The sequence below is a fragment of the Girardinichthys multiradiatus genome, chromosome 2, assembly GCF_021462225.1.
Source record: "Girardinichthys multiradiatus isolate DD_20200921_A chromosome 2, DD_fGirMul_XY1, whole genome shotgun sequence".
Lineage (NCBI taxonomy): Eukaryota > Metazoa > Chordata > Actinopteri > Cyprinodontiformes > Goodeidae > Girardinichthys > Girardinichthys multiradiatus.
In genome coordinates this window covers 47,929,080-47,956,466 of record NC_061795.1, presented here as the reverse complement: position 1 = coordinate 47,956,466, position 27,387 = coordinate 47,929,080, and the positions used below count along the sequence as shown (strand labels likewise).

Here is a 27,387-nt window from a genome sequence, read left to right as displayed (position 1 = left end):
CATTTTGCTTCAACGGTTGAATTATAATGGTATAAACAGTAAAGAAATCCACCTTCAGCGTCCATGATGCTTTGAGGACTACCGGATGGCATGCTTGGTGTCAACCCAAAGGAAACAAGGCTCTCTGTGTTGAGTCATCATTTAAAAGGATCAGTAATCCCACATGGCTGACGAGGGACCAATCAAAGACAAGGACATGCAATGACAGAAGCCCCTCAGATGAAACTGAAGCTCAATACAGTTTAAAGAAATACTATAACTACATTTATTTCTGTCTGAGAGCTCTGAGGCAGATTTTATTCATTTTATTTATTCATTTAAAGAGCACATTTAAAAATATTTACCCAATTCCATGGTTTTATGATTTCATTCTGCTACTGCTGCAGTGTCCTCACTAATCGCTTTTCATTTCTGCCCTTTCCTTTACTTAATGACTGTGTAATTCAGAAACAAAAATATTAAGGTTTCTCTTTATGAGTTGTTGATCTGTCACCTTCTTCACAAAAATATTATTTTCCTGTTTTAAATCAATGCTTTTAGCAGTATGAATCAGTGGGGACAGGCATTGGTTGGAACTTGTGTTACACTCAGGGTCACGGACTCAGTGACTCAAATAATTCAAAAGCCCAACTCAGTTGGTCTCAGTTTGGAGAGTGACTCACAATAACTCGAGTCAGTAAAAAGATTTTAATTTCCCAGACCATACTTTACTTTGTTTTATTCAATGATGCAGTGTTTTACTCGTCCAGTGAGATCAAGACGTTCATGCCTGTGACCTCCCCAATGCAGTCTGTGGAGAGCTGCAGGCAGAGAGGAAGAGCACTGCTGCACACTGGGTTTTGTAGCTCTGATGTCACGGGGATTGCAGCATGAAAATAGGTTTCTACTGTGCATTCTGGGATTCAGAGTTCTTACCAGTCTCTTTTGTCCTCTGTGTGTAGTTAAGTTCCTGTCTCCTCTCATGACTGGGCCCAACCTTAGTGCCAGTCCATGAAGACTCCTCAAAACAAAGGATAACATTTTGAAATGAATTCTACCATTAGACTGAAAGCGAATACAAAGAAACTAAATCTGGGGATCGTTTGCTGGCTTTGCCTAGCTCTAGTAGGAAGGCGAGTGGCTGAATTTTGGAGAACTTGCAAGTGATGAAGTAAAGACTGATACTGGCCAATTTATAAAGACTAACCATAATCAGGGTGTGAGGAGATAACGCCATGTATCTGTCTCTAAATGTCAAAAAGGCTCAACTCAAATAAGCCAAATCTTTGCAACTGAGCTAATTTGAATAATTTGAAGTTTAAAATTTTAACCAACTGGGAATCTTGTTTAGATTTTTAGAACAGTTTTACTTTTATTTTAAGGTTTACAACATTTTCTTCAATTGGACATTCAGTTGCAACATAGATGGCAACCTACTGACCAAATATTATTTAATAAAAAGAAATGTCCTCCCACACTATTATTGCCATTCTTTGTGGAAATGTTGTGCATTTATTGCAGGAAAAATAACTACAAAGAACTCCTAAAGCTTAAAATTACCTTTATATTTTAAAACATTCCTACATTTTTTAGCATTTGTGGCCAAAGTTAACAGCCACAGTGGAGGGTCTTAAGAGCCACATGCAACTTTGTTGCAGCAGGTTGCAGACCACTGAAATAAACGATGCAAGCTGCAAGCTAGAGGAAAATAACATGAACAAAAAACAATTGCCAAATGAAAAGAAAAAACTGGAGATACCTATAATAGTTTGTTGTTGATATGTTTTTCAGTTTTGTTTTTTGTATGTTTCAAATTGATCTAATAAATATTGGTAGTGAAAGAAGTACCACTCCGGTACAGACGGTGGCAGCAAAGATCCACGCTTGCTGTTAAGTTCCGAGCTCATGGTAAAAAGAAGAGCGCTGCAGTTTGGTAATGTTTACACTGGACTGGAACAGGTGAGAGATCAACGCTGTTTCAGAAATGTTGAACATTCATTTTTAACACGTTACAATATTATAATGACAGAAAACTAAAGAAAACTTGCTACATTTTTTTACCAAGAGGACTTAAAGTGAATCTGCTTCTTCGAAAAACAAATGTTTTGTTTCAGTATCCCTGTTTGTTGTGATCATGATGCTGACCATTATTAAAATACGTGTGTCGACGGTACATTTTTTATTTAAATATAAATACTGAAATTGAGTTGTACAGCGTGTTTCCAGGCTCTTGTGTTCTTTACCTCCTTATATTCTGGCCGGACATTAACATTCAGTTGTCCCTATGCTGGTATGGTGTTTACACTTTGCTCCCTGGCTGGTTCGGGGGGGTCAAAAGGGATTTCCTTGTCTTCCTGACCCTTCCTGTGCGGTGCGGGGTGGGTATCGGTGAGGGCGCCTGGTGACAGGGTTGCGGCACCGACTGTGGCGTAGATGGATGGGGGCTTGGGAAGGTCTTGGTTCTCTGGGTATATATATCAGTGGCGGAGGCTGGTCTTTCAAGGAGGGGAAGCTCAATTTCAAGATCGCTGATTCACTGACTTCGCTGTCAATCAAAAAGGGATTCAGTCTCAGACAGATCATCCAATCATCATGCAGAAGCTGAGCTTCCGGGCCAGCCGAGGTCAGCCCACTGCTCCACAGACCCCCAGAGGAGACGCTGAGTGTCCGATGGGCGGGACTGTGAAGCTGCGGGGATGAGTGAGATGAAAGCCGCGTCTTTACCAGTGATAAGAAGCTGATTCTGAACAAAAGTTGAGCGCGTTGTAGCGCATATTTAGTCAATGACATGAACACACAACAGTTTATATTTGATCACTTATTTGTTTTGACATTTTAGGGGAAGCATGCATATATATATATATATATATATGTATATGTATATGTAGCCTGTCTTCCTTCATTGGTTTCTATCATTTCTACTATTATAAATTCCTCTCTTTCCAATGGAACTCTTCCTGCTTCATTCAAAACTGCAGTGATCAGTCCTAATCTGAAAAGATCTGCTGCAGATCCCACTAACTTCAATAACCTTCGACCAATTTCTAATCTACCCTTCATCTCCAAAATTCTAGAAACAGTAGTAGCAACTCAACTTCACACATACTTATCTCATAATAACCTGTATGAACAGTTCCAATCTGGTTTCCGCCTCTCCATTGTACAGAAACTGCTCTCATAAAAGTCACCAATGACCTCCTCATGGCAGCTGACTCAGGCTTACTTTCCATCCTTATTCTGATTGACCTAAGTGCAGCATTTGACACCATTTGTCACGCCACCCTCCTCAATAGACTCTCCTCCATTGGTATTACTCAGATCCCTCTAAAGTGGTTTAAATCATATCTCTCCCATCGCTCTCAATTTATTCAGCTAAAAGCATTTTCTTCTCAACCTTCTTCTGTCATTTCCGGTGTGCCCCAAGGCACTGTCCTGGGTCCCCTTCTTCTCATAATCTACCTCCTCCCCCTTGGCCATATCTTTCGGAAACACTATGTTAGTTTCCACTGTTACGCGGATGATACCCAGCTCTATTTTTCCTGCAAACCCATTCCCAATGTTTCGTCTACCTCCCTTACTGACTGTATGGCTGAAATAAAATCATGGTTTTCCACCAATCTACTCAAATTAAACAGTAAAAAAACTGAGGTTCTCCTAATTGGCACAAAAACCACATTATCCAAAACAAACGGTTTTTCCATTGATATTGACAACTGCTCTGTTTCCCCTTCACCTCAGGTAAAGAGTTTGGGTGTCATCCTCGACAGTACTCTCTCTTTCCAATCTCACATCAATAACATGACCCGGTCCGCTTATTTTCATCTGCGAAATATCAGTCGTCTTCGCCCCTCCCTCACTTTACATACTACTGCCATACTCGTTCATTGCCTTGTCACTTCCCGTCTTGATTACTGCAATTCCCTCCTGTTCGGTCTTCCACATAAATCTCTTCATAAGCTTCAACTAGTTCAAAACTCAGCTGCCCGTATCATCTCTAGAACCCCTTCCTTCCATCACATCTCTCCTGTTCTGTCAGAGCTCCACTGGCTCCCCATCAAATTCTGTATAGACTTTAAAATCATTCTTCTCACTTTCAAGGTGGTCCATAATCTCGCTCCACCTTATCTCTTCCATCTTCTCAACGTTGCTACTCCCTCTCGCACTCTCAGATCGTCCTCGTCTATTCACCTGATTGTTCCCTCTGCCCGTCTCACCACCATGGGGGGTAGAGCTTTCAGCCGCTCTGCTCCTTGGCTCTGGAACTCTCTACCGACCGATTTAAGGAACATAAATTCACTTTCTCAATTCAAATCTTCTGCACTTGATTATTTCGCACTGTTACATTTTAACTGCTTGATCGCTCTGTTTATATTTTTATTTTATTTTTTATTTGTTCTTGTTTTTCATATTGATTTGTATTCATTGTAAGGTGACCTTGAGTGCCAGAAAGGCGCCTATTAAATAAAATGCATTATTATTATTATTAATAGATGTATTTATAATGATAATTTAATAATTTATTGAGATGTAAATGATTGAATGTTGGTATTTGATCAGAAATTTAGTTATGGAAATACTGGGGGTGAAAGGAAATACAAGAGCATTCTCATCAGATTAGGTTTAGCTCAATCTCAATAAACTAATTAGTTTTTTCTTCTTCTATAAAAACCTTGTTTCATGTTGATGGTGGAGAACAGAACAGTCTTTTTCACCATGGAGGCTGCGTTTGACTTTCTAAATACCTTCATCACTGAGACCAGCAGAGCGTCTGTGACTGTCAGCCTCTTCATCATTTTTCTGTGTCTCCTGTACTGGTAAGTACATTCCAGTTTAGCATCATGGTAAAAAGAAAGTACATCATTTTCACATTTTCAGGCCAGTTTTATATATCTCGGGTTTTTCGGGTGTGCTTTTTATTTCACAAACATTTGATTTGGTTTTCATGTAAGTTTAATAAATAGTGGCAGGCTGTGGTGTGTGTTTATCTCCTCCTTTATGAATATGCGAGTACAAATGAATGTAACTGGATAGAAATAGGAGTTAATATTGGACCCTTACATGTTTATTGTATTGACTTTATTCTTTAATTAAAACCTCCTCCTCTCGTCATGTGTAGGTATTCAGTCTATCCATTCTTAGTCCTCTCTCGATGTGGCATCAAACATCCAAAGCCAGTGCCTTTCTTTGGCAACATATTCTATTTCCGGGAGGTAAGATACCCCACTACCTAAAATATGAAGAATTTAAGGGCTGCAAAATATTAGGAAAGACATACGATGATATTGGTGCATGCTGCGATAATGATAAGACGTGATAATTAAAGAAATGGCTTTGACCATGTATTGAGTCGTCTGTCCAGCTACTGAGAAGAAATCATCATTATTTCCATCTAAACATAAATGTTTTATTAAAAAGTTGCTCCTGGGCTGTATTAAAGAACACGCATCCAGAAGATAATACAGGCATAGAGTCTGAATGCATGCTACATAAGTAATCATCTCAGACTTATTACAGTCCAGCCAGTTCTTTTGTTTTATTGTAATAATGATAAATATGTGAAATTTGGCAGCCCTAAATAATTTGCAGTTTTTATAAGATTAGGTTATTATAATAATCAGCAGTAGATTCATATGCAGCTTATATAAAGAGCGGCATGTTTCTGTACTCCAAGGCTGTCAGTTTGTCTCCATTTCAAGGTTCAAGTTTACTTTATTGATAACCATATGCAGATTTGTTTTGCAGTGATTAAAACATTCATGCATTCATACAAACATCTTAACACAATCAGAATCATTCAGATAAATATAACAGCACTCAAAGCGCTCCATGAATCAAATCCAAGCAGGACACAGAAGAGACTTAAAAGCAGGATAAATATGTGAGGAATAAAATCTTAATAAAACAAAAGGGTAAAACCTATAAAACCAAGACAATCTAGTCTTCATAAAATCTTTTAAATCCATTAAATCCATTTAGGGTAGTATCATTTTAGCTTGATTAGTTCTGTAACAGCAGTCAGAACATAGCTGTTTTCCTAACATCTGGTCCTACATTTAGAGACTAGAATCTTCTTCCAGAGAGAAGAAGATAAAATGGCAGTTTCCTCAAGCAGAAGAGGCACTGATGTGACTTCTTGCACACTGCATCACACTTTGCTTGAAAATTTAATTTATCATTTAAAATAGTCTCAAAGTATGTATAAGAAAGCACACTCTCGATGGCCTGATCTTTGATAAAAGTGGTTTTGTGCTTAAGAGGTTTTCTCCTAAAATCAATCATCGTATCTTTAGTCGTATCCGTGGGACCTGACAGTTTTCATCTTTTTGGAACAGACCAACAATGGCAGAATCATCAGCGTACCATATGATGAATCTTATTATATCTGCGCTAACGCATGTTAGTACAGAGAGTAAAATGTAGAGGGCCTTTACTTAAACTGAAGTTTAGACTCATGCTGTCATTAGTCTGATGTTGTTCCTAACATCCTTCCAGGGCTTTTTCAGACCTATCTCTGAACTTATAAAAACACATGGCAGAGTATGTGGGTAAGTAATGCCTTTTTTTTGTATCTATTTATATTAACTCCCTCTCAGTATACCATGACATGATAATTGGTTTTCATGCGGTTTATTTAGCTGTGACTCCACTGAAATGGTGCGATTGTCATGTTTCAGGTATTATTTGGGCCGCAGACCAGTGGTGGTGGTAGCAGACCCAGAGATGCTCAGATCAGTGATGGTCAGGGATTTCGGTAGCTTCCCCAACAGAATGGTGAGAATGTCAATCAAAGAAGGTGGATGTCCACAATGTGTTTAACATGATTTCTGAATAAGCTAAATTATGCATTAGAATTGTTATAACTCTTCTGTGTTTTTTTCTTCCTGTGCAGCAATTTCGATTTGCCACCAAACCCATGACGGACTGCCTGCTTATGTTGAGGAACGAACGGTGGAAGAGGGTTCGGAGCATCCTGACCCCGTCCTTCAGTGCTGCCAAGATGAAAGAAGTGAGATAAAAATGATCTGATGTCCCTTAAACTTTATCACATTGTTTCATGTTACAGCCACAAACTTTATTAAACTTATAATGGGACTTTATGTGGCAGACCGACATGAAGTAGTGCATATTTCTGATGTGGAATGATGGTTTTATTTTATATATTTCTTTAATAAATAATTGAAACTTGGGGCAATCATTTGTTGTCAGACCCCAAAATCAGAACTCTGGCACAACTGTGTATGTACCATATCCCACACCACTGTGTGTTGCTCTAGAGCATAAAATCCCAATAAGATACGCTGAAGTTGTGGTTGTAACATGACATTGTCAAAAAGTTCGAGATATATGAATATCTCTGAAATGAGATTAGCAATGCTAGTTTTTTTCATACTTTTATTGTATTTTGTTAACATAGCACTCCGGTGTGTTTCCCTCTTTCCATATTTCTTCTGGACAAAATCTAATATTTAATATCAGACAAAGAAAACCTGAGTAAATGCAAAAATACATTTTCATTTTATTTATTATGGATAAAAATGTTCCAGACCAACCTTGCCAGAGTGTTTTACATCAGTGGAGGAATTCTAACCCACTCTGCCTTGCAGAATTGTTTGAATTCAGACACAATTATAGGGTTTTCCATCATGAGAGCCAGTGTAAAGTCAAGCCATAGCATGGGTAAGGTTTTTCCAGTGTTTGACTAGGCCAAAACCTAAACCTCTAAAACCTTCATTTACTTTTTTTGAGCCAAAGCTTGATGTTGTGCTTTGCATCTGTTGGACCACTTGTTTGCTGAATATTGGACCATTTGCACGTTGCTGGACACCACTATGCCTTTCCAACGTCATTGGCCATTTTGTACCGCAGGATAGTCTGTCCTACAAATCCCAGCAGCCACTGCGGCTGATAAGACGGCGCGTCCCAGTTCCGATGCCCCGCTGAACCATATAAACGGACTATGAGACGGCCCACACTTTGCTTTCACGTCGGAGACCGGACCAACATCTGAAGCATCTCATTCTGGAGAAGAGGCCCCACGTGGATTTCATTTATTCTCCTCGTTGGCCAACGAAAAAGAAAAATTCATGAAAGAGGTTTCTGTAAAAGAAGGCCAGAAATTTCACTTTGCCGATCGAAGACGTGAGTTTAACACGTAACAGAAGAAAAAACCCTCACAGTGGTTTCAAGGAGACGGATCGTCACCTTGTTTTGTTCCAGTCGACTGCTGACGGTCAGATCATATTTTTCCCTTTCGCCAAGGAGGCCAAAGGACGGAGATTGACCGCTTTCTTGGAGTTTAACTGCGGACGCGCAGAAACTCTTCACCCCCCTTTTCTCTCTCACTCGCTGCCCCAGACGGAAAACTTCAACAGAGTAAAACCCATCCTTTTATTTTCATTTCTTTATTAGGAATATCTTGGGCAGGTTAGAGTAGGTTTTAGTGTGATGTAGAATCGCCACTTATAGTCTAATGTGTGCTGAATTGTATGTGCATGCCATCTTATTGAAACTTGATTGCTGTTGATTTCTGAGGCTGCCGAGTCTCGCAAGATTGTGTTTTTACTGTGCGAACACCTGAGCGCAGGTGCGCTGTGAAACTGGACTGCTATAATAACCTTATGGTCTTCAGCTTCATTTTTTTATGAGTTGCCGCCAAACGTTTTATAACCCTTTGTGGTCTCAAACATCCCCAGCGGCGGAGGATGTTTTATGGCTCACTGTAACTAAGCTACACTTTCTGGCAGGCCGCTTCCCACAACTCCGTTCAACACCATATTCCTTTGTCATATTATCACGTTTGCTATAACTGCTGGTTTGATTCCATACACACCCACTGCTGTTTTGTTTTATTTTATTTAGTGAGATTTTTTTTTTTTCCTTCTGTGTAGAACTTTGCATGTTTGATTAGGTGAAGATTATTGAATCGGAATAGCGAGGTGTATCAGGCTGTTGATTTAATAAATGTTCACGTAGATAAAGAGAAGTCATTTGTGTTTATTTTGTGTAAGAGTGATTTGTCAGTCAAAATAAGGTTAAAGTTCCACACGTTTCGGTAGAAACGGTTGATTAAACAGTGACATCTAGTAATAGTTATCAATTATTACAGAGTATTTAACGGTTGTAATTATCAATGGCGTTGAGCCACAATTACAACATCAGAAGACATCTCTGGTTTAGATTCATAAATGAGGATTTTCGGTTAAGAAATAAAAAAAAAATGTATTATGCTTTTTAATTATAATTATTGATAAATATTAATTAATCAATAATCATAATCCCAACACATCATTGTCCTGCTGTGGAACCCCAGTGTGCTTGAGCGTAATGTTCTAATATTATCCTTACAAGGACTTTCTAATTGATGTTTCCATGAACTCTGGCAAGTTGTCCAGGTCCTGAAGCAGCAAAGCAGTCCCAGAACATTATGCTACCACCACCATGCTTTTCAATTAGTTTTACACCAGATGTACAACAGGATGCTGTTTGATGTTTTCTCCAGGTTTAGGTCGTGGTTTTCACTGTGGTTCTCCTGAGAAATTGCTTTGTGATCCTTTCTAGATTGATGGATGTTTTTGATTTTCTGATCATTATTGATAGTGGAAAAATTCAAATAGGTCATCCTGTTTAGTTTCTGTTTTACTATGTGTGTCCCAGATCAGCTTGTTGTCTATGAAATGTCCAGTTCAGACTAGATCTACTCTTGCCAGCTCAGCATGCCACACTTAGAGATGTCTGGAATACAAGGCCTTTCTGATATGAAGGTGGTGTTTACCCAAGAGCACCCAAAGTGCCACTTTGATTCTAACTGTTCTCCTTGTTAAGTGGATTTGCTGAAGATGCATTTAGTTTTTTCCATTAACAATGATCTATTCTTAAATCTCTTCAGATTGATTCATGATGTTTTGCTTTTTGAGATCTTCCAGCCTACTTAGTGCTAGTATACAGGTTCTAAGTAAGTCCTTTTGTAATCGATGAGACCTGGTTTGACTAGTGAAATTGAACGCTGTGTAAGCTGGTAAACGTCTGGTCTATAGAGTCTAAAATGTCTGTTTAGTTTTTATCTGGTGAGGTGGTGGTACTCATGGAGCATTCACAGCACATCCACCTTGATGTTGGAGTGGCTTCCTGTTTCTTAAAGACTCGTCAGTGTAGCTCTGCACACCGTAAACAGTTTCTCATCCAGGCTGTTAATGGAGGAAAGAAACACGATGGTTAATGTTTTAAATTGTATTCGATATTCGGTTCGGTTTTATTGGCTGGTTTTTAACTGAGCTGGAAAGTTATTTGTTTGCTAGTCGCCCTGTTGTGTACTTCAGCGCCTCTCTCGCGAGAATTCAGCACATCCCGCTCTCAGCCGCTCCCCCGTCCACAAAGTGTTCGGTCAGAGGAGCTGCTTGTTGCAAGCTTGTTTGGTTGGTTTCGATAGTTGTGTTTCCCTTAATAAATGAAACCATTGTTTAAAAACTGCAGTATGTATTAAAGCAGGTTATCTTTGTCTGATATTAAAATTTCTTTGCTGATCTGAAACATTTAAGCAGAACCAGAAGAAATCTGATAAATTTATTGATGAAATTGAAAATGATGAACAGAAAAAGAACTTGCAGTAACTATTAATAAGCTGTTGTTCTTCGGACATGGGATAAAGATTTTTAACTTAATTTTTCTATGTTTTAGTTTAAATCTAATGATTCATATGCTTTAATCAATGACATCTTGTGTTTCTTTGTGCTTGTGTGCTTTACTACTGATTTCTTTATTCTGTTAGATGTGAGGAAAGACATTTTCTTTGGAATGATCTCATGAAAACATTTGCTTTAAACTGCGTCACTTTGTCTGTTTCTTCTGAAATCTTCTGTATTTTCATCCTATCTATTTATTGACTGTTCGATCCAGAAAAGCCTTTTTTGGGGATGAGCTGTTCTGCTTGTTGTATCTAGCCTCTGGTCTGGTTCTGGATAAACACATCAGCGATGTTTTATTCGCGGACTGGCCTGAGTCTCTCTTCTTCAGTCTGTAGTTATGAAAAGACCAATGGGTTATACTTTTATCATCTTCTTCTGTAGATGGCTCCGCTCATCAACACAGCTGCTGATGCACTGATGAAGAACCTGGAGGTCCATGCTGATTCAGGGGAGACGTTTGACATCCACAGGTAACCACAGAATAAGCAAAGGCAGTCACCACTGATCATTTTCTCTTTTTCTGTCACGTTTCAATTTATTTGTTCCCTTTTTCTGCTGACAGGTGTTTTGGCTGTTTTACTATGGATGTCATTGCCAGCGTGGCGTTTGGCACGCAGGTGGACTCGCAGAACAACCCAGATGATCCGTTTGTCCGCCACGCTCAGATGTTCTTTTCCTTTTCTTTCTTCAGGCCCCTCATGTTGTTTTTCAGTACGTCACATAAATTTATCCCATGCAGAAGATCTTAGGAGTAACCCAAAAATACTAGAATCACATTTGAGCTATTTAGGCTCATTAAATCAGCATCAAGAGCTTTTTTAGAATGGGATCCGGGATTGGACACAACCGAGCAGGCGCTGGTCTGGCATTGTCACGGCATGGTAACCATGGTTTCACAGTATCATGGGATTAAAGCAAAGATTAAACTGAGAAATGTATGACATGACCTAATAACAGAAAAGTGATTCAATACTGATGTTTCTGTTCTGCTTCGGTCACTCCAATATGTCATTAAAAGGTCTTTAAACAGTAGGAATGCTATGACAGAAACCTGGAGCACTTTTGTAAAGCTTTTTGTAGCTTCATACCGGTAACCAGCTGATGCCCTTACACACCATCTCTATTAAGTTAGCATTTTATACTGAATAACTGTTCTTCTTGCCTTTGTTTGCACAGTTGCTTTTCCAGACTTCATGGCTCCCATTGCGAGATTCATCCCAAACAAAAGACGAGACCAGATGAATGGTTTCTTCATCAGCATCATTCAGAAAATCATAAAGCAGAGAGAAGAACAGCTTCCCAGTCAGGTGGATGTCACATTTTAAATCTGTGCAACAAACAGGGTCTCAGAAAGTATTCATAGCATTTTCACATTTCCACAGCTCAGGTGGGAGAATCTGTCATTCCCCTAATCCACCCTTTATGGAAGAGTGTGGAAAACAAAATCACTGTGGAAAGAAAGCCACCAGAAGTCCTGTTTGCATCAAGCCACATAGGGGACACAGGAAATATGTGCGCTGCATGGTGCTCATGTCGGATAAGACTGAAAACTAACTTCTAGGCCTACATAAATGGTTTAGATCAAAGCAGTTTACTATATTAAAATGACCTAGTCAAAGTCTGGACCTAAATCTAAGTAAATTTTCAGAAAGATTTGAAAACTGCAGTTCACAGGTGCTCTCAATCCACTCGGAGGTTGAGTTATTTTACACTGAAGAATGGGCAAAAATATTATTCACATATGTGCAAAGCTGGTAGAGACAAAGACTCTGAGCTGCACCTGCAGACAAAGGTGGCTTAAATAGAAATGTCTTCCACACTTTTCAGTCTTTTATTTGTAAAAAATATTGAAAAGAATGTGTCGTTTTTCTTCAACTATGCACTTCTTTATTTGTCTGTCACATAAAATCCCAGTAAAACACACTAAACCTTAGTGTGGTACCAACACGATAAGGTGGTATGAATGCTGCATACAGCTTTCCTTGTTCCTACATTTCCTGAGATGTTGAAAAATAAATAATGTTTGCTTTTAGAGGCGTAGGGACTTTCTCCAGCTGATGTTGGATGCTCGGACCGGTAAAGACAGTGTGCCTTTGGAACATTTTGACACAGCAGACCACTCTGATGAGTTGGATCACAGGAGGCAGCAGACGCAGCCGTCCTCCTCGGATCAAGAGAACGAATCTCCTCACCACCAGGAGTCACCGGTAAGGCGTCCACAAAGGAAGATGATGACTGAGGATGAGATTGTTGGGCAGGCTTTTGTCTTCCTGCTGGCAGGCTATGAGACCAGCAGCAACACGTTAGCCTTCACCTGCTACCTGCTGGCTCTCAACTCTGAATGTCAGCACAAAGTTCAGGAGGAGGTGGACGACTTCTTCACCAGACACGTCAGTTTCTTGTCTTTTGGTCCGGTCAGATTTTTCTCTTTCTTGTTTGTTCGTGACTCCTTTTGGTTTAAATCAAGCAAACCTGTTTTTTAGGATTCACCAGATTACTTAAATGTCCAGGAGCTGAAGTATTTGGATATGGTTGTATGTGAAGCACTGCGGCTCTACCCTCCTGGCTTCAGGTAAGAGAATCTAACCAAAAACGATTAATATTTCACTAGATTTACTTCCTTTAAGCTTTTTCATTTTGTTGCAGAGAAAGGGCAAAATAAGCCAGATTTATGAGACCTAAAGAACATTTTTTTCTCGTCAAGGTTTGCTCGGGAAATTGATCATGACTGTGTGGTGAATGGCCAGTTTCTTCCCAAAGGAGCGACACTGGAGATCCCAGCAGGATTTCTGCACTATGACCCAGATCACTGGCCCGAGCCGGACAAGTTCCTCCCTGAGAGGTGTTTCAGCTCTCTCTAAATGTGTTAAAGATTGGCTTTTATTAATATTCTAGTTAACTATTAACTCTGTTTTATGTCTTGATAAACTTTTCCTCGTCCTTCCTGATGTTTTATTCTGGCCCAGACTTTATGGGTTTCTCTGTGGTTCAGTGCTGAACTTGTCTTTGATAGAAGGGATGGTTTGAGGTTTGGAGCATTAGTTTAAATTACCTCTAAAACAGTTTTCAAACCAGTGGTTTTCCATCAATTTTTTTCATTTTGCAAAAACGTGTCTCCTCCCGTGACTCACCTGCAGATTCACACCAGAGGCTAAGGCGAATCGGCATCCGTTCGTGTACCTGCCGTTTGGGGCTGGACCACGTAACTGTGTGGGAATGAGGCTGGCCCAGCTGGAAATCCGAATGGCTTTAGTCCATTTGTTCCAGAGGTTCACCATCGAGGCCTGCTCTGAGACCAAGGTGGGTTTGTTTGTTTTAGTCTGCTTCCCACTTTGAAAAGTTGCAGCCTGTCTTTCTTTCTGTCAATAAGCAAAGCAAACGCATAAATTAGAAATAACGAGATATTTGTTCTTAGTTACCTGAGTTAAGAGCCAGTTTATGCGATGCCAAAAGCTGTTAGCTTTGTTTGCAGGTTTAGCCTGTAAAGTTATTGCACCCATAAACAGTCTGGTCTAAAAAAAAAAGCTTATTTGAATTTTTTTACACTGTCGTTACTGATTTTCAGACACTTTTAAAATTAGTCAGTTATTTGGGTATCTCCTGTTATTATGTTTTGCAAATACTAAAAGTTTCATATTCAGTGCCAAGCAAAAGTATTCACACCCCTGAAACATTTTCACATTTTGTCACATTTTAACCACAAAATTTAATGGATTTTCTTGTCTTGCATAAATATTACTCCCCCTTCTTCACTCAAAATCCCTTCAGAAGTTGGGATTTGGTAGAACTGTTATGGAATAATTATTATGAGAGAGTCTTCATAAGAATATCCAAGTTTTATTAAATTTTATAGATAAGGAGAACAAACTCAGATCACAGCATCTGCATCAGTGGGTCTGCTCTGACCAACAGAGTTGTCTACCTATCTTTCTAGGTTTCCTGGGGGCGGGGGTTGTAATAACGAGTTGTTATTCAGAAGGGCAAACTTAGTGCTGGTATTAACCAGTACCGGCTGGTATTAACCAGTACCGGCTGGTATTAATCAGTACCGGCTGGTATTAACCAGTACCGGCTGTTATTAACCAGTACCGGCTGGTATTAACCAGTACCGGTTGGTATTAATCAGTACCGGCTGGTATTAATCAGTACCGGCTGGTATTAACCAGTACCGGTTGGTATTAACCAGTACCGGCTGGTATTAACCAGTACCGGTTGGTATTAATCAGTACCGGCTGGTATTAATCAGTACCGGTTGGTATTAACCAGTACCGGCTGGTATTAACCAGTACCGGTTGGTATTAATCAGTACCGGCTGGTATTAACCAGTACCGGTTGGTATTAATCAGTACCGGCTGGTATTAACCAGTACCGGTTGGTATTAATCAGTACCGGTTGGTATTAACCAGTACCGGTTGGTATTAATCAGTACCGGTTGGTATTAACCAGTACCGGCTGGTATTAATCAGTACCGGCTGGTATTAATCAGTACCGGCTGGTATTAACCAATACCGGTTGGTATTAACCAGTACCGGCTGGTATTAATCAGTACCGGTTGGTATTAACCAGTACCGGCTGGTATTAACCAGTACCGGTTGGTATTAACCAGTACCGGCTGGTATTAACCAGTACCGGCTGGTATTAACCAGTACCGGTTGGTATTAACCAGTACCGGCTGGTATTAATCAGTACCGGCTGGTATTAATCAGTACCGGCTGGTATTAACCAGTACCGGCTGGTATTAATCAGTACCGGCTGGTATTAATCAGTACCGGTTGGTATTAATCAGTACCGGCTGGTATTAATCAGTACCGGTTGGTATTAATCAGTACCGGCTGGTACTACAGCTGGGTTTTGTCTGCAGGGAGACTCAGGAGGAGGAGCGACTCCCAAAGTTCAGTTATACAACAAGCTACAGATGTACACTTCATCTGTAAAATTAACATTTTCATTGCAGGACCCCTGATTAGTTCACCTGTGTGACATACTGCGCCCCCGTCTCAAGTTCTGTTGCCGCTAACTGTGTTTATTTCTGCAGTTGCCCTGTGTTTAGCCACAGCAATCTTCCCTTGAAGGAAAGCATCACTACAGCATGATGCTGCCACTGCTGTGTTTCACCTTGAGGATTTTCTGCTCAAGGTGTCTTCAGGGAGGTTTCCTTGACACCCAGCGTTTTGCATGTAGGCCAGAAAGTTAGATTTAGGTCCAATCTGACCAGAATGCCTTCTGCCAGGTGTGAAATGTCCTTTACATGGCTTCTGGTACACCTTAAACATGACTTTGTTGTTTATTCTTGAAAAACAACTTTTTTGCCACCCTTGCATTGTTTGCAGTTGGTCCATCCGCTCTCCATGTTCAGATGATGGATTGGACAGAGCTCTGGGAGATGTTCAAAGTTTGGGATGTTGTTTTAGAAACTAACTCAGCTTTGAATGTCTCCACAACCTTCTCCCTGACCTATCTGCTGAGTTGCTTGGTCTTCATGATGCTGTTTGTTCTCTTATGTTCTCTAAAGAACCTCTAAGGCCAGAAACAGAAATGCTGTATTCATACAGAGACTAAATAAGACACAGCTGGACCCTATGCACTGATTAGGTGACATTTGAAAATATTTGGATACACTTTTGATTTTATTTAGGGTTATTAGATTAAAGGGAGCTGAATAGATGTACATTTTTTGCTTATACTGTGATTAAATGTGAAAAAATGCAAGTGGTATGAATATTCCCACAAGGTACTGTGCATCTGCATATTTTAAGATTAATAGCCAAATAATATTTTTCCTACTTTTGTCTTCCAGGTTCCTCTTGACCTGAAATCCTCCAGCACTCTGGGACCCAAAGATGGCATATATGTGAAAATCACAAAAAGAGACAGAGGAGAAGGACAAAAAGCCTCTCCATCAGAGGAGTAGAAACTCACCTGTAATTCTTCCACGAGGCAGAAATCTTACAAACAATCCTGCAAGTTGAGGATTACCGATAATAAAAACCAGTACAATAACACTAGGGTTCCCAGTTCCACTGGGAGCAGGCGAACGCCGTATTTCTGAGATATTACTTCATGATTTGCATAAATGTATCTACATAGTTACTGAAAATATTGAAACCTTAATTACTATCATCATATGTGGCCTGATCCAGACACTATGTTGCCGATAAAAATAAAGACAGGCCTGGGTCCAAATACTCCTCACATCTATGGAAAATATTTTTTTATCTGTAATTTTTAGTAAACTTATTGAAAATGTTTGACCTTTGCATTAAAGCCGGTCTGTGCCAGGAAACCAGCCAATTTAAATGGGTTCTACCACTCCTCTCATACAAAGAGAGCTCAAATATCCATCCAGATTGATACCAGAAGCTTATTGATGGCCACAACATGTGTGGTTTATCTGCAGCTTGCTAAAAGTCATACTGGTGCAAGTGTTTGTATGAACGGGGCTGTGAATGAATTTCCCACCACACAGATTGTTTTTCTCAAACTTTGATACAGAAACAGTGCTTTGTATCGCTCTTATGATTTCAGGAAGAACACAACTTTTTAACGCATACAGGTGTGTTTTCTTCTGTCCAGTACTGCTTTTAACTAGAAATGCCCGTCTATTAACACAAACTGTAGACATATGCATGTTTCATTTGTTAAATTTTCACATTTAAATCCTGTTTCTGCGTCACTTCAAGATGTTTGGACAATGTTGGACAATAGTTACCTCATCTCACATAAACCAAAGATTAATTACAGATTTATTACAGATGTAATGAAAAACTAAGTGATTAACTTGAAATTAACAACTCAACAACCCAGAGTTACCATTAGCTTATTGGCTGCTTCTCTGATTAATGCTCTTCTTGCCCACCCTGTTAGTTTAGATGGATATCCATGTCTTGGAGGGTCTGGAGTTGGTTCATCCTCTTTTCATTTTCAGATGATGGATTGAACAGAGCTCTTGGAGATGTTTTAAAGTTTGGGATATCCTTTTAGAACCTAACCCTGCTTTAAATGTTTCCACAACCTTCTCCCTGCCCTGCTGTGGTCCTTGGTCTTGATAATGCTGTTTGTTCTCTAATGTTCTCTCTCTGAGACCAGAAACAGAACAGCTGCAGTTAGACTCAGATTATTTTACACACTGCTGGACTCTGTTTATAAATGTAGGTGACTTCTAAAGTCACAAATGATTGCAGATTTTATTTTGTGGCATCAGGTTAAAGGGGTGTTCATGAAAATGCATGCCACATTTGTGAAATTATGTTAAAAAACATGCTTTTTGTATTTATGCACCACTTTGTGTAGGTTTGTGATCTAAATGTAAAACAATTTTGAATTTCCAGGGATATGATTACTTTTGCACCATGAACAGCACCTCACCACATCCAGATGCTTAAATCTGTTGCAGAGTTTCTCCACGTGGTGTCACTACATGCATAAACGTCACACCAAGGCCAACTCAAGCAGCAAGGCAGCTCTCTATTCATTTTACAAGATGCTCCGTTTTTTTCTGGGTTCCCTCATTCATGGGAAGATTCACATTTTGTTTCACACTGCTTTTTATGAGTCGGCTGATAAAAAATACATGTTCTTGACCTCAGTATTTGCACCGGACTTGCTGCAGGCTGACCACGACCGGTGCAGCCTGTGCAGAATGCAGCAGAGAAGTTTTGTGAAGAAGCATTAAAAGTGGAGCATTAGTAATGAGAAGACAAATGTTCTAGAAAGAGACGGTAAAATTCATCTTATGATGCCAATAAAGCTCCTCGAATTGGATTGAGGGAGGGAAAATGAGTGGGGTGCTTGGCGGGGTGGTGGTGGAGGAAGACAACGGATGACAGATGGCGGATAGTAGACAGAAATATAGGAAGAAAGGAGAGGGAGGGAAGGGGCAGAGAAATGAAGCTGCAGACAGTAATCAAAATGGAAAGAGGGTTATACAGAGAGATGGGGGAAGACAATGCAGCCAGCAGGGAGGGATGGAGCAAAAACATGAGAGAAAGAGGGGATAAAAGCAAAGAACGAGTGTCTCAGAGGACCTGCGCTGCTCTTTGTGCAGCTAAGGTCAGGGCCTCTCAAGCTCTGCAACACGGTGCTACATCAACACCCCCATGATTGATCGCTGCTTTGTCTCTTTGATTAAGAAGCTTTGTCTGCTTTTATTGATAACTTGTGTATTCCTTCGCACTGCCAATCTCCCAGCTCTTTATTTTGTTTCCTCCCTCTCGATTAACATTCTCACTTCCTTTTTCTTTTCTTCAAAGGTCAATATCATCTATTTGAGGTAAATTTGCTGATTTGTATTATTTCTCCAAACAAGGAAAGAGGACAAGCTCAACTTACTGTGTTCATCTGCATCAGAGAGATGGGGAGCTTTTTGGGTTGTGTGGAGAAGCCTTGAGCAGTCAGCTTCTTACCTGCAGTAGCAGCATTTAGAGACATCTCAGACTGTTTTTGACCTGTCCACTTATTTACTAGTCCATGATGAGTCAGTTCTGCAGTGTGTTTTAAAACGTCAGCTGTGATTCTTTCATGCCCTCATAGCCCACTAGAAATGTGGAACGTAGAACATTAAAAGTAAGAGGTTGTACACATTGGTGTTTGATTTGCACTCAGATGTTTAGGGTTTCTGCAGGGTCCAGAAAAGTGTAAAAGTGGGGAAGTTGATTTAAGTATTTTCCAGGTCAGTATAGGTATGGGGGAAACATGGAGTAAATAGCCAAAAATAGTCCTTATCTCATAGTCTAAATGTTGTTTTCTTCTTAATAAATCAAGCTGCTAAATTATGTCTTTAATATTATTTATGAGAATTTCTTCCTAATCTTCCAAACTGAGATTACTCAGACTCCTGTTTACAACGGATAAGATGCTGACTGACCATAGTTTACATAATCTCAACTACACAAACACCATCAACCCAAACATCCCCCAACTGAAGCTCACCCAGCTCACAGTGCCAGCCTTTAAATTATTTGTACAGAGGCAATACTAAGAAAATAATCTCAGTGGATCACCAGCTTCCTGACTGACCGGCATCAGCAGGTGAGACTGGGGAGCATCTTCTCCAACGCAGGAACCATCAGCGGTGACCCCCAGAGGTGTGTTCTCTCTTCACTCTTCCCTGAACACAAATGACCACACCTGAGTGGATCTGTCTGTGAAACTCCTGAAGTTTCTGGATGACACCAATGTTTTTGGTCTGATATAGAACAATGATGAGTCTGCATACAGTCGGGATCGTCTGGTCCACTGGTACCAGTGACGTGCAGTCGGCGGAGGTCATCATGAGAAGTGAAATACTAGCATTGATAAGAGAAAAACAATTTGTCCACTTGACTGTTCTATAAACTTGTTTTCTGTATGATTTCAACATGTTTATGGTCAAAATCGCTGAATTTACGCGTTGCCAACTCAAAAACATGGAATTCAACCAAGGTGAGGCAGTGAATAGCTGTGGCTCACCACCAAGGGTGCTGTGTCAAACCTGCATTTATTTAAATTTAGTCTGATAAAATGGAAGGTTACTTCTCAAAACTGGAAATGGATTTTTGTAACTGGAATTTTAGTTGAAACAGGAGGTTTTAGTGAGAGGAAGACCAACTCCAGAGCTGAAAGATCTGCTTCTAAGAAGTGAGAGAAAGAAAAGCTGCTCTTTTAGCCGGAGTGGTCCACCTGAAAACAGTGTAGAGTCCACGGGTTTGTATGGCACAGACTGAACATTAGCATCCACAACGCGAAGATGAGGGAGCACCGAGAGATTTTAAAAGATTGATTAATGTAACCTGCTTCTATGGACTTCATGCTCAAATAAAGGTAAGATCATACATGATTTCCAGTTTTAATAAAAAAAAATAGGGATTAGCCAAAATGAAAAAGTTATTTTGTACAGTATGGAATTGATTAAAGCATAATTAAAAGCTTAAAATAATTAAATGTTTCAATTAAGGTCAAACTTTATATACAGGTCCTTCTCAAAATATTAGCATATTGTGATAAAGTTCATTATTTTCCATAATGTCATGATGAAAATTTAATATTCATATATTTTAGATTAATTGCACACTAACTGAAATATTTCAGGTCTTTTATTGTCTTAATACGGATGATTTTGGCATACAGCTCATGAAAACCCAAAATTCCTATCTCACAAAATTAGCATATTTCATCCGACCAATAAAAGAAAAGTGTTTTTAATACAAAAAACGTCAACCTTCAAATAATCATGTACAGTTATGCACTCAATACTTGGTCGGGAATCCTTTTGCAGAAATGACTGCTTCAATGCGGCGTGGCATGGAGGCAATCAGCCTGTGGCACTGCTGAGGTCTTATGGAGGCCCAGGATGCTTCGATAGCGGCCTTTAGCTCATCCAGAGTGTTGGGTCTTGAGTCTCTCAATGTTCTCTTCACAATATCCCACAGATTCTCTATGGGGTTCAGGTCAGGAGAGTTGACAGGCCAATTGAGCACAGTGATACCATGGTCAGTAAACCATTTACCAGTGGTTTTGGCACTGTGAGCAGGTGCCAGGTCGTGCTGAAAAATGAAATCTTCATCTCCATAAAGCTTTTCAGCAGATGGAAGCATGAAGTGCTCCAAAATCTCCTGATAGCTAGCTGCATTGACCCTGCCCTTGATAAAACACAGTGGACCAACACCAGCAGCTGACACGGCACCCCAGACCATCACTGACTGTGGGTACTTGACACTGGACTTCTGGCATTTTGGCATTTCCTTCTCCCCAGTCTTCCTCCAGACTCTGGCACCTTGATTTCCGAATGACATGCAGAATTTGCTTTCATCCGAAAAAAGTACTTTGGACCACTGAGCAACAGTCCAGTGCTGCTTCTCTGTAGCCCAGGTCAGGCGCTTCTGCCGCTGTTTCTGGTTCAAAGGTGGCTTGACCTGGGGAATGCGGCACCTGTAGCCCATTTCCTGCACACGCCTGTGCACGGTGGCTCTGGATGTTTCTACTCCAGACTCAGTCCACTGCTTCCACAGGTCCCCCAAGGTCTGGAATTGGCCCTTCTCCACAATCTTCCTCAGGGTCCGGTCACTTCTTCTCGTTGTGCAGCGTTTTCTGCCACACTTTTTCCTTCCCACAGACTTCCCACTGAGGTGCCTTGATACAGCACTCTGGGAACAGCCTATTCATTCAGAAATGTCTTTCTGTGTCTTACCCTCTTGCTTGAGGGTGTCAATAGTGGCCTTCTGGACAGCAGTCAGGTCGGCAGTCTTACCCATGATTGGGGTTTTGAGTGATGAACCAGGCTGGGAGTTTTAAAGGCCTCAGGAATCTTTTGCAGGTGTTTAGAGTTAACTCGTTGATTCAGATGATTAGGTTCATAGCTCGTTTAGAGACCCTTTTAATGATATGCTAATTTTGTGAGATAGGAATTTCAGGTTTTCATGAGCTGTATGCCAAAATCATCCGTATTAAGACAATAAAAGACCTGAAATATTTCAGTTAGTGTGCAATGAATCTAAAATATATGAATGTTAAATTTTCATCATTACATTATGGAAAATAATGAACTTTATCACAATATACTAATATTTTGAGAAGGACCTGTATATGCCTCTATTTTAGGTTCATTGTACATCTGATTCCAGAGGAGACTGTACCTCCCCAGCTATGAACCAAATCGCACATCACTACGTACGGTCAGAACCACCTGGTGTTCAACCCACTCAAGACTGTGCAGATGACGGTGGACTTCCGAAGAACCCCCCTTACACTTTCTCACCGTCCTCAGCAACACCTTGTCTGCGGATCATTTCCGGTTCCTGTGGACCACCCTTTCTCGGGACCTGATTTGGTCTTCACACATTGACACTGTTCAGAAGAAGGCCCAACGTAGACTGCACTTCCTGTGGAAACTCACGCACAACCTTCCGCAGGAGCTGCTGGTCATCTTCTACACTGCCATCATTCAGTCTGTCCTGTCTTCATCCATCTCAGTGTGGTTTGACTCATCCACAAAACAGGACAGGTCCAGACTGCAATCGGGTCTGCAGAAAGAATCATCATATTTAAGCTTCCCTCCATCCAGGACTTGTACAGGTCTAGGGTCAGGAAAGGGGAAGTTAACATCTCTGCAGGCCCCACACATCCTGCGCACAAACTGTCATTTACCCTTGACTTTTACTTTCAGATTGGCGCTACAGAGCGCTGTTTGTAAAAACCAGCCACAGAGACAGTCAGGGCAAACCCAAGAAACAGACACCAGTTCTTTCATGTCATAGTAAACTCTCTATTGATTACTACAGAGGCATAATTCTCCCAGGGAGGAATGTATAAATACTATACTGACACCATAGGAGATAAAAATGTCATAAAGTACAAGATGCAACTTGTTAGGATATTATTTACAACTGCATAGAAGATATTAGTTTCTGAGGGGCTATTTTTACATTAATATACAGGATCTTCCGCTCTTGTTGAAGCATGACATGACTTTCCTTAGATGCTTCTGGGGTTTTATGTCTAAATCACCTCAGGTACAATTTCTTATATATGCAGGCTGATTGCCAGAAAGCTTTCCTAGGCATAGGTCCCCAATTAATAGGATGAATGATACAGCCGAAATATCTGTCAGTGTACTGATCTGTTAATAGATGGATTATATGTGTCAAGCAAGAACCATGAAGGCCCACGGACTTTTGGGGACTTCTAGAAAGACCAATGTTACAGTGAGAGGTTGTTTTTATTTAATGTTGCTATAGATCCATTAATAATGAGAATTGCTTTATTTTTAAATTGCACCCAATTTTTCATTAGTTGTTATTAAATGAAGAGAATTAGAGCAACTTATAATGAAAGCCAAAGGTTTAACTTTTCCACTGGTTTTAAATGTAAAAGTTTTATGAGTCAGGAAAAAAAGGTTTTTGAACAGTTTTACAGTCATATCCAATAAATTAGAACATGTTCTCACGAGGATCATTTGTCAGATTAAAAGTGCTTAAAGCAGGCACTAGACATAATTTTTATTAAGCCCACATTTCTGTATTGAAATGTTTTTATGGCTCTAAAGTAATATTCTAATCTTAAATATCATGTTTTTATTAGTCGTCAGCAGAGAATCATCATGATTAACAAAAGGCTTGAAAACATCAGTCTGTGGTCATATCAGTCATATTCTAATTTATTCAATATATTTGTCACGCTGATGTTAAACCACAGGTTTAGTCCTAAAAGAAATAACTTTTTATAAAGAGAAAAAATATACAAAACAACAGAGCAGCAAACAACGTTTTGGAAAACGGACTAATCATGAACTCCACTACTTTAAAGACACCACATTACAACCATAAATACTATATAGCAGCAAACATGAGAGTTATTACAACACAAGCAAAGGTTGTGTCCAAGAAAACAAAGAAATGCAAATATAAACCAGCACAGAAACGGTGCTACAGAAGGAAAGAGTCATTCCATCCTTTCAAGACATGCTTCCTTTTCTTTCTATTCTCATGAAAGCTGTACAAGGCCAGATAGATCAACACAATCCAGCAACTTTACAGCAAAAATTTGACAACATTAATAATTAGTCAAGTTTAGATTACTTATACCGAGGCAATACCAAGAAAATAATCTCGATCCAGATCCAGTTCATGTGCCATTTTATACAAAATCCACGGCCAGTTAAGTTTAATACATGCCAATTCAACCAAAACACAGCTTGGTCAGCAAGAGTTCAGTTCAGTCTGATGATAATACAACACAGTCAGATTCAATAGATCCTGAAACACCAACAATTATAAAGAGAGAAACCTTTAACGCAACATACCAATTTATTCATCAACATCAGAGAGCTGGACACAAAACTACACACAAAAACCAGCACCAGCTTCCCTGGTACCATGCAAGGATAAGCAGGTATAGGCAATGGATGGAAAATAGTACAAGCAGAACAAAGAGTAAAATAACATTTAGTCATTTCATACTGGGTCAAAGACCAGAGAGTAAAGCTGTGTTTTTAACCCAGATGTCAATTTAGCAGGTGAAGGTATCTGCCTGACTGGTAATGGAAAAGCATTTCACAGTTTGGGAGCAGCAGCACTTCTGAGTTTCCACCGAGTGCTTGGAACTGTCTGATGTTTTTCTTCTGGAGAAGAAAGATAAATCATTGTCTTGGCTTAAATTAACATTTCTAATTCTGTTTTTATGTTTTTCCCTTTAATTGTTTTTGAGACATTTATTTACAGCGTTTTGGCTGACTGTCGTTTTAAAAGTGCTTTGTAAATCAAATTAATTTGTTTTGATTGATACATAAAGTCCTGCTAAGTCCATTTAGTCTAAACAGCATGACTTCAGTCTTGATCTCATTTAAAGTCAGGAAATTCAGCAGCATTCATATCCTGATTTCAAGAAGACAGTTCAGGAGAAGCTGCCCTGAGCTTCCATTGATGTTCCACAGTGAACAGTGAACCTGGCAGCCATCTGCATAACAATAAACAATTGTTTTTTTAGGTGGAGCCAAAACAACTGGAGAGCTGAACCTCTGATGCCCATCCAACAGATGAGAAACTCACTGCATCAAATCTTCATCACAGACTTTCATCGTGAACAATCATATGGCCCACAGTGAGAAGGAACGACATTCAAACAGGAATACATGTGGACCGTGTTTCTTGACTGGTTTGGGGCTGAGAAGACAGAAAAAGATGGAGACAACAAAGCAGCACCACAGCATGGAGTCAGGGGTACTTTCTATGTAAAAGCAAAACAAGTGGAAAAAAATGCAAATACACGAATGCAGAAGAGAAAAGGAGTCTTCAAACACAATAATGGAAAATGTTCTTTAAAATAAAAGACAGAAAGAAATGAAACTTTGGTGATATTCTGATTTACTACCTACTTCACTACTGACAAGAAAAACAATATAAATGGTAAAAAATTATTTCATAGTTAAAGGCAGCAACAGATGCAATCAAACATAATCAATGAGCCATGCATTGTTTAACATGAAAGTGTTTTACATGATTGATATACAGTTGATCAGGCAAAGATATGTTTTAAATTTAACCAATTTGATTTTAATTAATGCACTATGTAGATTCTTCTGTTGCCTATTTCTGTTTTTATGAAACTATCACTTTCTGAACATCTCCTGCAAAATAGATTTTAAATCTTAATGGAATTCTCCTGGTAAATTAAAGGTTAAATAAAGGTAAATAAAATATGTAAAGTTAAGACATGTTTCATCTAAATCCATTAGGTACAGTATCTAGATGAAGTAAACAAAGCTGACAATGTTTGTTTTTTAAAGCATTTGGTCCGAATGGAGTTATTTTACAAATTAACAAAGAGAGACAATGAATTTAGTACGTCTGTTACCACTCTGTGGTCTTCTTCTCTAGTTGAGGTCAACCTTCTGATGACAGCACTGTCAGTTTTACTCAGTATGTTCAAAAGGAAACCACAAATAAAGCTAAATAGAGAAGCTTCAGAAACAGCAACGCAGAAAGGACCATATTCACTAATTTAAACAACTGCTTAAAAAATGTTTTCATCACTAGCCCGTGTTGTTAAGGATGAATGATCAGATATTACTTTGGCCAAACAAATTCAACCGTTTGTAGGCTGTTTAACCAGAATTCAGCTTTGAATTTGTTTGGATTTGTTCATTATTACAAAATTCCAACACACAAAAACCTTTCTGAAAAAATGATTTTTGAATCCATCTTACATCTGATTTACTTTTCTCAACCTTCAGATATAATTTTTCTACCTCAGATTTTTTTTCCTTCCGAAGAAATGAAAGACGTTCGAAATAACACCCAAAAAAGAAAAATGAATACTTTTTAATGTTCTGACCAGAAGATCGCTTTGATTTTCAATAATATTGCCTTGAACCTTAAAAAACAATTCGGAAAAAGAAGTGAAAGAGTTATCAGTAAAGGATGTTGTTCTCCCTCACATGGCTGGGGATGTTGAAGGTTCACAAAAACAACAGAAATCAGATTTTTCTTCTGTGCTGTTTCTCTCTTGAGTTGAAAAAATGGTTACAAAATCCAGTCCTTTCGTTGTGCAAAATTCAGCTTTTCAGTTCTGAATTAAGCCTCTTCATGATAGTCTACTTATCTAAATCTACATTAAAAGAAAAGTAACACACACTTAAGCGCTTAATTGATATGAAGCTTAGACGAAAATTCAATTTGGAAGACTCACCGCTACTACGGCTCTGTCTAACTACTCCACTACGTTCTCCGTTCCAACCAATCAGTTTCTAGTCCGCATTCCTCTTCAGCCAATCATCCCTCAAGGCTTCACCTTAAAAGACCTTCATACGCAGAATCTCCTGCTCTTCAGCTGAGCTTCGACCCTCCTCCACCCCATCTCCACCATCAGGCGTCAAGCTCCTTCCGACTCCCTTATCTCCTCAGGCCTCCACTCCACCACCAGTATCAGGATCCCGGGGGAAGACTTCAGAATCAGAATCAGAATCAGAATCAGAATCAGAATCAGAAAAGCTTTATTGCCAAGTACGTTTTTGGACATACAAGGAATTTGTTTTGGCGTAGTCGGTGCAATACAGTACAAATTAAACAGTATAAACATATCTACAATATAATATAAATATATGTGCACAGTTTTAAGTGAGTGAGAGTAAGTATAGAGCAGTATAAGATGCAAGAGCAATACAACAGTGCAGGTGATCATTGTGCAAGTATGGCAGTGCAAGTAAAGCAGGAGTCCAAGCTGAGCGTTAATGTAACGCATAGAGTTACAGGTTACA

General features: G+C 39.5%; 1 protein-coding gene and 1 long non-coding RNA gene across 2 annotated transcripts; one reads left to right on the top strand and one right to left on the bottom strand.

The window, feature by feature from the left end:
- The first annotated feature begins 1,833 nt into the window (after positions 1-1,833).
- On the top strand, positions 1,834-16,853 carry tbxas1 (thromboxane A synthase 1 (platelet)). Its single transcript, XM_047345592.1, has 14 exons — positions 1,834-1,938; positions 4,677-4,793; positions 5,096-5,189; positions 6,472-6,524; positions 6,654-6,750; positions 6,869-6,985; positions 11,043-11,131; positions 11,224-11,372; positions 11,838-11,968; positions 12,695-13,051; positions 13,145-13,233; positions 13,366-13,503; positions 13,799-13,961; positions 16,459-16,853. The coding sequence occupies exons 1-14, from the start codon at positions 1,916-1,918 to the stop codon at positions 16,570-16,572; spliced, it is 1,731 nt and encodes a 576-aa protein (XP_047201548.1). The 5' UTR covers positions 1,834-1,915; the 3' UTR covers positions 16,573-16,853.
- Positions 16,854-23,769: 6,916 nt separating this feature from the next.
- LOC124855617 lies at positions 23,770-27,012 on the bottom strand. The gene is made up of 2 exons (XR_007035112.1): positions 25,181-27,012; positions 23,770-25,088 (listed from the first exon to the last, which is right to left on the bottom strand). It is a non-coding gene; the product is annotated as an uncharacterized LOC124855617 (long non-coding RNA).
- Positions 27,013-27,387: the final 375 nt, after the last annotated feature.